At 34.1% G+C, this 15988-nt stretch overlaps 1 protein-coding gene across 1 annotated transcript; it reads right to left on the bottom strand.

The window, feature by feature from the left end:
* On the bottom strand, nt 1–15827 carry LOC149421968 (RUS family member 1). The gene is made up of 10 exons (XM_089634190.1): nt 15659–15827; nt 15395–15553; nt 11613–11792; nt 5961–6099; nt 5603–5760; nt 5027–5171; nt 4731–4933; nt 3624–3883; nt 2424–2619; nt 1–1303 (listed from the first exon to the last, which is right to left on the bottom strand). Exons 1-10 carry the CDS (start codon nt 15672–15674, stop codon nt 1230–1232), a joined length of 1530 nt encoding a protein of 509 aa, XP_089490316.1. The 5' UTR covers nt 15675–15827; the 3' UTR covers nt 1–1229.
* Nucleotides 15828–15988: the final 161 nt, after the last annotated feature.

Below are 15988 nucleotides of genomic sequence, written 5' to 3'. Positions count from 1 at the left end.
TTAGATTGATAAATGTTAATGATCAGACAAGTAATGTTTATTGACCTCTGGAACACCGGATCCTTCCTGAGGGGCTAAACTGAAATGAACTCTAAAGTGTTTCAAGCGCAAGCGATTCTGATAGCGTTCTGGTAGCGAGGTTTAAATAGCGTCACAAAAAATTCCAATGTCATCAGTGCACTATCGGTTTGTCAACGGGAAAAAATCTTGTCACTGGTGAACGTTCAGTGTTCAAGGGTTGATCCTTTATTAGTTTCAGTTCTAAATTTCTGAAATTATTTATATTATACAGGGTGTCCGGAGGTAAAGTGCGCTAACTTCGGGAGGCGATTCTACATGATAGAAGTAAAAAAAAAAAAAAAAATTTTTTTCGAAATTCCAATGTTTATTTTACCATACAAAAATATTTTTCCACAGAAGAATATTTATTTAAATATTTAGTTAGAATTTCGAAAAAAGTTATATATCTTTTTTACTTGTACTACCAATAGAATCACCCCCTGAAGTTAGCGCATTTTACTCCCGGACACCCTGTATTAATGACATTACAAACATTTATAGGCAATTTAAACAATAGACTCGCATTGTCTCACAAAATTAACATAAAATGTGGCAAGTAACAAACACGGTTACGGTTCCAGTAAATTCTTAATTCAAATGTTAATGCATATACGACAAATATGTATAGACATTCAAAGAATATGTGCGTGTAAATGAAATATAATTATGTACTTAAAAATTGCGCCGAATACTAGATTCTACGTCAAGAGTATGATAGAGATGACAATACCCTTACTCGTTTACACTAAGAGAATATGGAACGCTGTATGAGATGTCCTACTGCCAGAAGGTTGTCCTTATACTTTTGTGTTGCTACCTACGTTTGCCATCTCACTTTCTCTAATTGTGCTTAAAATCTTCGGGAAACAATATAAATAATTGTATTATTTTCGTGTACATATTTACGAATGAAATTTTATTCCCTGGCTTTTACTAGTGTTGGGCGTGTAATGAAAAAACTTTCTCATCAGATACGAATTTGGTTAGAGATAGCACACAACCTCACGTGACGCGTGGCAGTTTAGTACTACATACATAAATCGAAAGGACAGCAATTACCGTATCTTTTGTAAGCCACTTTCAGATCTCTATAACGTGTCTATAAGTTTTGTAATGTCATTGTTTTATACTGATTTTGATTTGTGTATCACATTATTACACAATTGGCTTCATGTCTTGACTTCGTACTTCCAGCTGGCCCTCCATTCTTGAGAAATGATCAAATTTTTCTCTAAGTTCCATCCTGCAACAGAAAAAAATAAATTAAAAGTATCAACTAAAAATCTAACGGCAAATTTCTGTTTTCGGTAGCTTAGCAATCTCACCGGCCACACATGGGATATACATAAGTATTTGTTACTGAAGTGGCAATAATATATAATACATATACAGGTGTCCGCGAGTAAAGTGCACTAACTTCGGGAGGTTATTCTACATGATAGTACAAGTATAAAAGATTAATAACTTTTTTCGAAATTCCAACGTTTATGGGTACTTTTCAGGTAAAAGAGAGTAAAACTGGTCCGCCGTGTGCGGCAGTGTTGAATTTGAAAGCAACTTTAGTTGCCGTGCTTTGTGTCAATAACTTTTATTTTTCGCAAAGTAGATCTGATAATTTAATGAACTTGATTTAAACAGTGTTAGACTTTAAAAACTTGATTGTTTTAATCAAAATTTGTTAATTTAGTGTGCATTTATCTAGTGTGCATTTATTAAGACTTAAAAAAACATCTTTATTCCGTGCGTGTTTTCTCCTACTTGCTTTTAACATGGTGTTTATTTAGTTGTAGACTTACCTAATTGTTTCTTTTGTGCGTAATTTTGTTATTTAATTATTGTGACAATGGCTGGCTTTACTCACGAAGGACGGGCAGACATTCATTATGTGTATGGGCTACATGATGGAAATGCACCTGCCATGCGTCGGGAATAACCAATTTGTTATTTTAGTGCAGTTCTCTTTTTGAATTTGGTTTAAAACATAGATTTTGTAGTATTTTTTAAACGTCAAACTATCAGTCTTATGTTATTGTTTACCTGTGGTTTCCATGAATACGGGCCAATCTCAAATATGCAACGTTGCCACACTCACTCTCGGCAAGCTCCCAAAAAATTTGGCGGGTAAGTTTGTACCTCACACCAAGGATTTTTAGTAGGTATGTCTTTTTGGATGGAAAAAAGTCAGAATTATGGAAAATATTATTTCTCTTTTTTACTCCTACCATCATGTAGAATCACCTCACGAAGTTAGTGCACTTTACCCCCGTACACCCTGTATATGTATATATATATATATCTTTAACATCGCGAGATCAGTTAAAGGGTTATTATCACAAAGGAAATAACATCGTAAGAAAACCTACCCGAAATTTTCAGGCCAGTACTAAACTTCTCCCACTCCGTATTAGTAACTTTCTTTACTTCGCTATAGACCTCTCGCGAAGGTGAGTTATTGGAATCTTCCTCAGAACTGTGGACGTCTTTCATGCTGTCACACACGCTGTGGAACGAGGTATTGGAGGGAGACTTCTCTCCACTTGGATCTTCCAGTGTGATCAACTGAAAAATTAATTAAATTAATCTTGTGTTGCAAAAATTACAATAAATTTGTATGTTATCTACCAGAAAAGGAACACTTAAACTTATTCTTCACTGACCACATTATGTAGGCTTTCACACTATTCAGCCTTCTAATTTAACGATTTAAATGAAATTAATCAATGAACAAAGGATTGGCTTCTAAAACTCAATGTTGAAAAATACATTGTCCTATAACTTGGAAAATCTAACATTAAGCTTGCATACAAACTTAATGGAACAACTCTAAAAGCAGTGACGTTACAATAAGACTTAGGAGTTACCATATCACAAGACTTGAAATGGGAACCACATATCGCTGGGATTGAGAAAACATATGTGTCCTGTACATACATATGTGTATCATGGAATATACTTTCCAAATATGGAGGGTATACTTTGCTAAGGATATAAGAGAGAGTACAGAGACGATTAAAATATAAAGACCTTTGAAAGACCAGCAAAATGAATATAGACTCAAGGATCTAAAATTACGAACATTAAAAGAAAGAAGAGAAAGGGGTGACTTGATTGAGACTTTTATCTGGAAATTATAGCTGCCCCGGTATTCCAGAAATTTTCACAACCAATATAAAATGTAAATCTCCGTGGATACTGAAAAATTTAATAAAACACCTTTTGCATTCCATACTAGGAAACACTTGCCAATAGAGTAGTAGAGTAGAGTAGTTGACGCTACAAATATAAATCGATTTAACGCTCGAATGGTTTCTCATTTTGGAGAGAAGAAAGGATTGACTTATTGTGAAATTAGAAACGAGCGCATCAGCGTAATACTGCCTGCTCATTAATTTAAATAATAATAATAATTAGGCCTCCCAATGCTCTTTTATTCTGCAGGTTTATTTATTTTGAAGAATTCTCTTTGTTGGTTGGCTATCTTGATTACTCACTGCGTATCCTGCCTAGCAGAGCCGCCCCAGTTTTATGAATCTTGCAATTGACAGAAAATTTCAAAAGCTTACCAGTTTCTCTTTCTTGATGGTGCTTACTATAATACCAAATATTACTGCATTAAAATATCCGCAAAGAATGTCTTCTGAATCTGCCGTATCGTCCAAAACAATGTGAATGCATTTTTTTTTCATGTCAAAGACTATCAGATATTTCGAGTCTTGGAATGTGTCTGTAGCTACTTTCAAATTGTCAAGGGTAACCGTTCCGGAAGCTACTAGAGCCTTGAGAGAACCTCCAACTTTGATCTTGAAACCGCATATTTTTTTATCTGTAAAAACAAACTCGTATTAAAAATAGGTAATGGTTTTTGAACAGTAGATTACCTACATATCGTCGACGGCAATCCATCACCGAGTAAGTCGTCCTGCAATGCTATTTGACGGCAGTAATAAAACTTACATTGATTAGATTAATATAGGATTCTTTCAATGTAAGGGAATAGACTTACAATGAAAATAGAATTACCGCGCATCTCAATTGTCTTTCGTTTGGGTAAAATCATTGTCAGTTTTTTGTCTCTCCTGAAAAGTGGCCAAATATGATTTACGCAGTGATGGATTGTCGTCGATGATATGTGATTATTTTTATTCATGTTTGCAGTTATTTAGATAAAAATAATGATGTATTTCTCGATATCTTCTCAAAAAGCATTTATTAAATAGTTTTGTTATCATTTCCATAGCGTATTAATTTTTAACCTCCAACTATTGTTTATCCCTCCTTGTTTTTTCTGGCCTAAATTGTTTTTTTCCCGCCATAATCCACCTGTCAAAACAAAATACTTTGCTTTTGTTTGTCCAATTATTATTTGAAAATGGAACCATAATATGAATGAAAATCATATTACCAGAGAATAAGTACCAATGTTTATTATTTTTTTTTAAATGACTTCACCATACGAGTGTTCTAGCCAGTGTCAAGTAGTGGGTGGTAGTGGAATGATTGCAAGTACCTACCCAATGTCATCACAATATTACTAAGAAGTACTTTCCTATTTTCATTACTAGAAAGTGCGTAGAAATCCAATTTGATTATAATACTAATTTGATCAATATTTTTGTGTTGCTAGGAATGTTTGTCGGAAGAAAGGATTTAACTGGAAGAATTGTACTTACCAGTCAGGCGGTTTTTGAAGAAAAATACAGGTTCCATAGAGTTAGCGAGGTTTGGAGGCAAAATTATTTCATATTGCAAGAAGAAAAGGGCAGTCTCCAGAAACCTTGTAGAATTGAAGGTGTGTAGACAAACAGAAGATACCGCACGATAGTTTGAAATGATATGCATTGCTGTAAAGATGAAGAATACTGGCCAGACGTTTCTGAAATGAATATATAATTATTGATAAATGAAATGAATTTATAAATGGTTTTCTGTAAACATAGGTATTTACGGCACATCTATAATCACCTACATTCCCACCAATGAAATGATCAGGATGGCAACAAACGAGGCGATAAGATTGACCGCTGTTTCTTGGGAACCATCTTTTGCCGCCACATCAGCCAGATTCCCTCTGATGGCTTGATGCTGAGTTAAAGCGGCCCGCGTTGCTCCACCTTAAACACACAAATTGATTGAAACCTAACCATCCTGATCACCATGTTAAAATGCTATGTTTTACAGCTGCTTATCAGCATTTTGAGCAAAAAATATTTGTGTTAACCTAGAAAATACAACAAATAATTATAAGCAATAATTAGTTGCCCGAAATTGAGCTATGTCGGCTTAAGCCGAAGCCGACATACAGATATAGAGTGGATACAAAGCACCTGACCGGACATCAGAAGGCACGGGTTCAATTCCCGTTGGCGGCATTTATTTTTACTCCGGAGATATTTTCAATTTGTATTAATATTTAATTATTGACTAATTATTGCTAATAATTATTTGTTACCCTTTATGCTATGCATAAAACCTTGTCTTATAAACATTAGTTTATCATTAAAAAATAATATAAAATACAACTTTGAATAATAGTGTTATTTACCTGCAACTCCAACAATAGATTTCATGGCAGTGGAAACACATAGGACGTGGGTTGTGTACCCTTGAAACAAAGGTAAAGCCAATTCTAGGCATATGGCTGAATCATTCAAACAATCTGCCATCAGTCTCCATCTTTTACTGTCGGCGTCCAAGGAAGTTCTATTGGGAAAATAAGAAAGATTTTTTTTTAACATTTACCCCACATTGGAAGCCCTGAGGAAAAAAATTTCCCTCGCGGCCTGTGTTATCTTGGGGATGCTGTGTGAAAGGTCTTTTTGAGGACTGAACATGGGTTTTGAAAAGAATTTTTTTTCATGATGAGTGTTAAATATTTATTGTTAGGAAGTGCATGTGCGTACCCTTTCCACCAGGCAAAAGCAATCCTTCCCACATTCCCCGTGCCTTCCTTCAGGACCCAGGTGATGGTGGCGGCCAATGGGGTGGCTTCCACATCTCCCACCCCCACCCCCTTCATCACAGCGTGCGTCGCCAAAGTTCCTATTAAAGATTAAACTAAGTTTAAGCATTTATATTCATGATTTACTGTATATTATTCTATTTGTATGTATTTTTTAAGTGTATGGAATTAGATGCATCAGTAATAGGAACCGGCTTCCTGTTTCGGGAACTTCAATGGGGAGTATTTATATATTTATTTATTTATTTATATATACGCCTAAAAAGGCTTTTACATAGAAGTGATACATGATACGGTACAATAAGAGAATATGTATTATACAGGAGATATTGACAGTAAATAGATGTAATCCATTTTAAAGAAGGTAAAAAATACACACTTGTAAAATTGTGATTACAAGTATAATGAGAAAATGTTAAAAAAATATGAAGCAATATTAGTAAAACGTAAGAGTAACATAAAGTAAAAAAGAAATTACAACAACACTACATATAAGACAAATCATTAAAACTGATTTACCAACGCTACTCTAATTTGTAGGATTCAACAAAGTGTTGGTGTAGATTATGCTTAATTCTATATATGGAGTCAATAAATTAATTAATAGCACCCCCATACTTGTTGCCCAGATCATGCATCCTATTGATCAGTGAGTGTGTCTGATAGTTGGTCGAGTATGTATTACAGAAGAATGTTATATTTTGTCTTGTATTCCTAGTCGGCACATGTAGTTTAATAGTGGCAAGGATGGCAGGACTATCAATTAAGTTGTTAATGACTCTGTGTAACACAATCAGGTCTGAAATAATTCTGCTAGTGGAAATGAGTATTAAGGTTTATCTTAAAAATAAATACGTTAGATGGTGAAAAACTTGTTTTTGTTTTTATTTGTATAGAATTAATGCTTATAAATATGTAATGATTGTAATTTAAGTTCAACGTGTGAAACAATGATGTCAGAAGACACAGTCATGCTCCAATGCAAATCTGAGTATCAATTCAACGAGCTGGAGACAAACCATGTGACAATCTTTTTGGCACCAGGAGGGATATCTTAAATGAACTACAAAATTCATACACTGCCGCCGGCAAGCGCACATCGATATAACAAGACAATGCGCTGAAAAGAAAGTTCACTAAAGTAAGGTAACGGTTTGCAGCGCAGTCCGTTGTGGGAATTTTCTGCGCACGGCCTGAATATTTTTTCTCATTAGACCACCCGAGCGTTTACTTATCTTTCACGTGTTCTTTACTGGGGTGAGTAAATTGTAAAATGTTTTTAAAAGAGTCTTTTTTTTTATTTATTTTATTTTATTTTATTTTTTTATTTTTTTTTACTTTTACGTTTGACGAATTGTTCAAATTCTGTGAAACAACCCGTCCTTAGAACTTCTTTACTATTCATATATATTTTTATTTTTTTTTATTTTTTTTTTTTTTTTTATTTTTTTTATTTGTATAAAGATTACATACAATATTATTTATACCCGCTAAGCTACTGCAAGTAGCTTGTCAGCAGGAGATTAGTTGCACCTATAATAATAGTATAGTACATAAAATTAAAATAATCATCAACGCTTTAGCGTAGTAATACATACATTTCTACAAAAAAACCAAAAAAAAATAAATAAAAATTGTGTTATACCTTAAATTTGAAAATACAGAAACAGTGTTGTGGGGAAAAAAACAGTCTTAATACATGAGGTTACTCCTTAGTAGCCATGATTTTAATATTAAAGAGAATTTATTAATGGAGCAATTTTCTTTTAATTCATATGGCAATTTGTTAAAAATTAAAGGTATTGTGTATTCAAGAGTTCTTTGATATTTTCATATTTGTTTTGAAACACAGGTACTTTCATTCCTTTATTTTGTATGAAACGTGTATTGTGTACATGATCCACCATTGTTTTATACGGACTGTCAGATATATGCTGTAATACAATTTTTTGCCACATAAGGGCACGAATCGGTAATACATTTATTGATTTATACATAATACTAATGTCTCTCCTCTGGTTATAAACGGTTTTGCTTACTAACAACTTTACCATGGCATTTTGAATCATTTGTACATGATTTATGTTGGTTTTGCACAATTGACCCCATGAAGTTATCCCATATCTTACGGTAGATTCTGCAAGAGACAGATAAATCAATTTCATAGTTTTTAAAGGCACAAAATATTTTATTTTATACAGTCTTCCTACAATAGACCGAAGGCGCTTACACAGTTTTGAAATGTGTACATCCCACTTCATGTTACAATCTACTGTAACTCCTAGATAGACATAGTGGTTAACCAGTTCGATATTTGTACACGCACAGGGCTGTGTGATATTGTTGTGAATGCAGTCAAAAAAGTGAGATATGATTAGAGGTGCCTCGCTATACTTGGCATGTGGTGATCTTATATGCATCAGTTTTGTTTTTTTAGAATTAATTAGTAAACCATAATCATGTGACCACCTTAATAAAGAAATAAAGTCTTGCTGCAACAATTTCATTGCAATAGATAAATTTTCATGGGATATGACAAGTGCAGTATCATCAGCGTATACATAATATTTAACAAACGAAAAAAATTTTGTCATAAGAGATACAAAGATAATATAAAATGTTGGTCCCAAAATTGACCCCTGTGGAACTCCAGTTTTGACATTTTTTATTTCACTAAATTTATCTGATATTTTTACCTTGATTTTGCGGTTGGTTAAAAAGTTTTTGAATAGTTTGAGTGTATTTCCTCTTACCCCTATTGCCTCCAAAATATTTAACAATTTCGTCGTATCTATAGTATCAAATGCCTTAGAATTGTCTATGAACAGTACCAAAACATGTCTTTTGTTATTCAATTCATTATTTATAAAATTAGAAAAATCCTGTAGTAACATTTCGGTACTTTTTTTTTTTGGAAACCATATTGATTGGGATCTATTATAGAAAAGCAGTCCAAGTATTTAGTTAGTTTTAAAGATAAGTATTTTTCGAGAATCTTTTCTATAGCTGGTAGTATACTAATCGGTCTATAGTTTCCTATATCGGTATGTTTTCCACTTTTGTAAATAGGTCTGACAATACTACACTTCAGCTCATCCGGTATTACAGCCTGAGTTAAAATTATGTTAATCAGATGTGTTAATATAGGGCCTAGGATATCTATGTGTCTTTTTATGTCAAACATTCGTATGTTGTCTATGCCAGGAGACTTTGAATTTTTGAGGAGCTTCACTATGCTCACTATGTCTGCGAGTGACGCTCGTGGTATATATAAGCTATGTTGCAATTCTAGCGGGACGATATTTGATGCCCTAAAATCACATTTGTGTACCATTGAAGAAATGCTGTCTGAAAAATAGTTTACAAATTGGTTTGTCACAATTTCCACGGATTGATCTTTTAGCATATATCTAGATATAACATCATCACAGTTACTCTTTGTGTTACGTCCTAGAATATATATTTAATTTATATTAAATTTTGGATAGAAGCTGAACTTTTTTCCCCTGATTTGGTTTTCCCAATTACATGTATATGCAGCAAGCAATTCACGAGCCATTGTAAAAAGGAAAAGTCATTCATAAGCAGATTTTATTTTCGAAGACTAAATAGTGATTATACTATGCGAGTTGCCTGTAGACCATCCAATTCATCACTTAAAGGGCCACGCTCATGCCACTTCACCATAGACATATGAATATTAGTAGACCTGCCCTAAGTGATTAAAAGCGTATTATCCCCACTCCCCATACCGGTTCCATTGGAGCCGGCTGGGCTCGCGTATGGCCTCAAGTGAAATTTGAAAACGTGACGTCATCATTCTTGTGCGAACTATGGTCGAGGCATCATCGGTTCATTTTACGAAATAACACGGCAAAATGTTGACTTGTGATATGAAAACTTGTAAAAATAGATGTGAAAAAGAGAATAAACCCAATTGTCGTATTACATTCCATAAGTAAGCATTATTTTACTTTATTTTAAGCTTATTCACACCGTATTATATGGATCAGTTTTAGAAACATATACTATCACATCACAATGTAGCGATTCTCAAGTGTGCTCATCGTTGTTTACTGGGGTAAGTAAATTATGAAACATTTGTAAAAGTGTCTTAACTAAATACTCTGAAACTAACTACGACTCTGCAAACAGAAGAAATTTACTTTGCCAAATTTGGACTTCGCAAATTAGTTCATAACGTGGCGAGTAATTTGCGCTCCCATGTAAAAATGTCTATTCATTCAAAAGCAGATTTTACTTTTAAGAACTAAATGGTGATATTATAATGCGAGATGCCTATTTACTGTCAGATTGATTTATTGACGAATCACAGTCAGCTTAACCCCCTTCGTTCTTCAACAGTTGATTTTACCCCTCGCCATTATCTTCTCGTCTATTAATTCCTATGTCTGTGCACTTCACCCGCTTCGCACAACTTGGTTTGTTTCCCTCGCCCTTATGGGCAGGTGTATCTTTTCTTTGATCTGTGGTGTGTAATGTTCAATAAATTAGTATTATTGCTTAATTTTTTTATTACTGCGATTTGCTCATATCTGATTTCACAGTAAATTTAACAGTATTAGGTTGTTTTAAATTTAAAATGAGATTTTTTATATTTATTTTTGAAATAAGTTAGTGAGTAAAACCTCAAATTGTAATATTTAATTATTGAAGACAATATTAGCGATTCTTAAATGAAAATTTGGAACACCAAAATCAGAAAAAGATACGGTCGCATCTAGAACACATACATAAAGATGGCAGCCAATAAAAATGTGCAGTGAGAAAATTTAGATAATGTTGATAGTTCTTATTCAAAGTATGAGACAGTTAAATATGACCGAAGGGTCCCATTAGCTAAGTTGGTAGAACAGCGTCCCGGCAAAGTTCAGGTTTTCAAGCCCTAGATACAGCCGTATATTTTTCTGTTTCAAATTTTCGTTTTAAGAATCGCTAATACTGTCTTCAATAATTAAAATAAATTAATCCTTCTCTCCAAGTAAGAATCGAATTGAGCTTTAAATTGGTTTGTATTAGAAGAATGTTGTGGAAGTTTGTTCTATGAAGATTTATTTAATACCAGGGCAACTTTAATGTCCAGATAAAATTTTGAAAGTCTCAATCAAGTCACCCCTTTCTCTTCTTTCTTTTGGTAATCTTAGTTCCTTGAGTCCATCTTCATATTGCCGGTTTATCAAGGCACTTGGTATTTTTGTAAATCGTCTCTGTACTCACTCCATTAGATCTATATCTTTCACAAAATACGGACTCCATATTTGGAAAGCGTATTCCAGGATGTCGCACATGTATTTTATATATTTTTAACATCATGTCCGGTGTTAGGTCAAGGAAAGCTTTCCTGCAATAATCCCAGCGATATGAGATTCTCATTTCAAGTCTTCTGATGTGGTAAATCCTTGGTTTTGTTGTAACATCACTGCTTTTAGAGGTGTTCCATTAAGTTTGTATGCAAGCTTTGGGTCAGTTTTTCCAATATGTAGGATAGATAGTGCCTTTTTCTAATTATTGTTATTGCTAGTGGAAATGACTACTGTGATAGAAAACTTTACAGTAAAAACCCATAACTTACCAGTAATAGTGCTGCAGAAAGCCTGGGCGGTGTCCCATATCTGGTACCGTGTGTAGTCAGAACTGACGCTGTTAGGGTAGCCCTGTGGTAGAAATATCTCCTGGAAGAACTTCCTGAAGCCATCTTGGATATTTCCTGCTAACGAGGTTTCAGTTGCTACTGCCACGAGCACATTTTGGTCTGGAAGATTCGAAAAGAAAGAATAATCACTTATTTTTATGTGAATACTCCACAAGAGTCCCAACTGCTCCCAACCGGGTTATGGTATCCCCAATTGGGGTATGTTGTGAAGCTGAAGGGAGATGGTAGTACCTGGCTATTCAGATGTCATTTTACTAAAAAAGGTATGTAATTGCCATTTCAAAATATTTCGATTCTGAATGGTGCTTTTCTTTAGCTGCTTGCTGTCCGTCATTCACGCCTTTCGTGGCAATGATTTCGATCTCTGTCTTTGGTCTCGTCTTTTACTGGTTTGACCTGTCTCTTAAACCTGCCACTTTCGGTTATAACCTCAGTTTTATGAAACAATCTTCACCTCAAATTCTTTTAACTTGAGAGATTCAATTGCGCCTTTTGCAACTGACGATTATTTATTTCCATGTGGTTTATTTTTGAAAAAAAAACAAAACAGTGAAAGTTTAATATGATTTAAGATTTTCACGGCAAAAGTATTTTTTTTTTTTTTTTTGGGGTGTTATGCCGTGTTGCGCTAACTCCTTCTTTAGCCAACGTTTCGGACAGCATTGCAGTGTCCATCATCACCTCACATCTGCCCTGATGATGGACACTGTAAACGTTGGTTAAAGAAGGAGTTAGCGCAACACCCCAAAAACAAATAACAAAAAAGTGAACGTATTTCTTTTTATGAAAAATCTTCAATAACGATGGCCAATGTGATTACATTATTAAAAATAATTTCAATATCAAGTTTAGTTTAGCTCGTCTTTATAATATTGATAATATTAGTGTTTGAATCCTATATCTCGAGACAGGAATTCCCTATTGAGATGAGCAGTGGAGAAAAAAAAATTATGTATATTGCTTCAACAATCATTTTACATATTTTTTTAAATAAAATAAAAAATACTGTTTTATAAGTAAAAAACAAACACCCATATAAATATAATCCGTTCTACCATAACTCATTATTATTGAAAAGTATTATTTCTATATATTTTACAGTAAGTTAAGTAGGCAGTAATGTTACAAAATATAGTACAGTGGTGCCTCACACAACGAACTTAATTCGTTCCAGGAGCAAGTTCGTTATGCGAAAAGTTCGTTATGTGAAACGCGTTTTCCCATAACAATACATGTTAAAAAAAATAATTCGTTCTGTAGCATAAAATATGGTAAGATGACATAAAAAAAAGATAATTTTTTTGTTATTATTTTTATTTAGATACATCTAAAAACATAATGAAAAAAACACACATTTTTTAATTTTAAGAAATAATCGAATCTTGCACATCTTCATCCATTTTCCGCCGATGGTGCAGTGAAAAACCTGTCCAAAGTCGTTTGTTTCTCTCTTTTCTTCAACATCTGCCGGAAATAACGGACAAGAGTATCGGAGTACAGGTCGTTGATCCTGTTTGCTTCAGCGGAATCCGGATAGTGGGCATTGGTAAACTCCTGAACTGCTTTCCATTTGACCAGGATGTTCTTGATGTCAGCAGTTGGAATTGGTTGATTGTTTGATTGTTGCTCCCCGTTATCAGATGACGCTTCCCTTTGAGCATTGTCCTGTTGTTGGGCCAGAAGTGAATTATCTTGGCCTTGTAACAGATAATATCTTGGGTTGTTACGTCACCTTTCACCTGCCTGTCCTTAATCCAAATCGCTAATAGCCTCTCCATTTCCTCGTGGATTGAAGATCTATGTTTTTCATTAAATAGTTTTGATACTCCTTTGGCTACTTTGGCTGATTTTATTGCATCCTTGTTTGTCAAAATGGTGAAAATGGTGGTCTTGTTGAGGCCAAACTCTTTGACGAGGTCACACTGTTTTACCCCACATTCACTCCTTCTAATTATTTCCTGTTTCATTTCAAGAGAAATCACCTTCCTGCTTTTTTTAGAACCCATCATATAAAAAAAATGTTGAGTTTATCTTAAAAGGACGACTGCCGTGATACGTGTGCGATTTAATTCGTAATGAAGAACGATTGCTGCGATACGTGCGTAAGTTAAGCGTACTACGCAGTGACTAACGAGTCTAACGACTGCCTGCGCGGGAGGATGCAATTAATCGGCAGTGATCGTAGAAGATCGGGCGACTTCGTTGTGTGAAGCGAAGTTCGTTGTATGAATCGTGAAATGAACGAAAAGGAAGTTCGTTGTGTGCAGCATTCGCTGTGCGAGGCGTTCGTTGTGTGAGGCACCACTGTAATTAAATTAAATTTGTATTATTTATTGACAAAGATTTTGTTGGGAAGGAACCATGAAAACATGATAAAAACTGTGCATCTGGCAACACTGTTACCGCTCTTGTCAAAAAATGTATAAAAGAATGTGGACGGGCTGTTTCAAAGAATTTGAACAATTCATCAAATTTCAAAGTTGATTTCAAGTTCTGCGATAGAACCTGTCCTAAGTGTAGATAACATTCAACAGATGGCGGTAGTGTGTTGGTTTGAATCTCAGGGTATTTTAGTTAGTCATTGGTTTGAATGGTTTTCTAGGGTAAATGTATGTTATAATCTACATGTTCAAAGATGGCGTTAATTTAATTGTATTTGTATGCCTTTCTTGAAGGAATTGAGTTTTTAAACGGACCAAACTCACAGACATAGGAATTAATAGACGAGAAGATATGGGCGAGGGGTAAAATCAACTGTTGAAGAACGAAGGGAGTGAAGCTGACTGTGATTCGTCAATAAATCAATCTGACAGTAAATAGGCATCTCGCATTATAATATCACCATTTACTTCTTAAAAGTAAAATCTGCTTTGAATGAATAGACATTTTTACATGGGAGCGCAAATTACTCGCCACGTTATGAACAAATTTGCGAAGTCCAAATTCGGCAAAGTAAGGCAGCTTCTATTTTCAGAGTCGTAGTTAGTTTCAGAGTATTTAGTTAAGACACTTTTATAAATGTTCATAATTTACTTCCCAGCAACCAACCAGCTTTGTGTTTCGCGTCCAGACGTTTCTCGATGTGATAGTAACAACTGATTCATATTATACGATGTGAATGTGCTTAAAATAAAGTAAAATAATGCTTATATATGGAATGTAATACGACAATTGGGTTTATTCTCTTTTTTCACATCTATTTTTACCAGTTTTCATAGTACAAGTCAAAATTTTGCCGTGTTATTTCGTAAAATGAACCGATGATGCCTCGACCATAGTTCGCACAAGAATGATGACGTCACGTTTTCAAATTTCATTTGAGGCCATACGCGAGCCCAGCCGGCTCAATGGAACCGGTATGGGGAGTGGGGATAATACGCTTTTAATCACTTAGGGCAGGTCTACTAATATTCATATGTCTATGACCAAACTATTTTTTCATATTCATATTGCGAATGTATATGCTCAAATAAAAAATTGTTTTAATATTGTAAAGCATAACTTGTTAAGCGTATTTTAATGAAATAATATGAATTAACGCCATCTATGAACACGTATTTTTATTATAACGAACGTCGCGTTTAAACTTAAACTAGAATTTTGTGACCACAATGGGGAGGGATTTAATGTAAAATAAAAAATAAAATATCACGAAAAATGTGAAATTTGAGTTACTATGCTACAAAATGAACAGTTGGTACCTGGAGGTTGTACGTAGAATATTTCTCTCCCATAAGTGCTATACTTTTCTGTTAGTATAACTTGGTTACTATTTGAAGTACTACATGAAATTTTCGAAATGGATTCTTGTTCGTCTTTCCCTGCTACCAAATTCTTAGAAATTGAATTTTTCGACCCATCTGAAAAAATAATTGATCAAAACAAAATATTGTAATACCAGCCGGTACGTGTCCGAATATGAAATTAAATCATGGGATAAATGTACGTAACACATATTTAATTACCAGTGTTAAGCGACATTTTTGTGTTTGTTTTTCAATTTAAAATTAGCTAGAAATGCTTTTTAAAAGCATGTGTGATAAGGGATAAGGATTCAGTTTACAGTTTGCAGTTACAATATGTCAACAATAATACGACGTTTACAAAATTCACAATCTGACAGATGCCGTTTAGTACCAGTGCTGCCAGTACAAGAAGAGAATTTTTTTCTATTTCTATTCAAAATAAATAGAGGTAGTAATAGTGTACTAACAGCAAAAATGTTAAAGTATTTAAAATTAATTTAATTAAGTGATTCGAAACAAAATGGCGTACACCAAACCTGTCAATTGATT

This window comes from Hesperophylax consimilis, chromosome 8, assembly GCF_061612785.1.
Source record: "Hesperophylax consimilis isolate HC1 chromosome 8, BYU_Hcon_1.0, whole genome shotgun sequence".
Classification (NCBI taxonomy): Eukaryota; Metazoa; Arthropoda; class Insecta; order Trichoptera; family Limnephilidae; genus Hesperophylax; species Hesperophylax consimilis.
This window is presented reverse-complemented; position numbering and strand designations above follow the sequence as displayed.

What these genes read in the sequence shown, in the direction of transcription:
- LOC149421968 (XM_089634190.1), bottom strand. An exon ending in CTTCAAAAACCGCCTGACTG is followed by an intron (nt 3,884 to 4,730) that starts GTAAGTACAATT and finishes TTGTTTTTACAG; the next exon opens with ATAAAAAAATATGCGGTTTC. An exon ending in TACTGGCCTGAAAATTTCGG is followed by an intron (nt 1,304 to 2,423) that starts GTAGGTTTTCTT and finishes TTTCTGTTGCAG; the next exon opens with GATGGAACTTAGAGAAAAAT.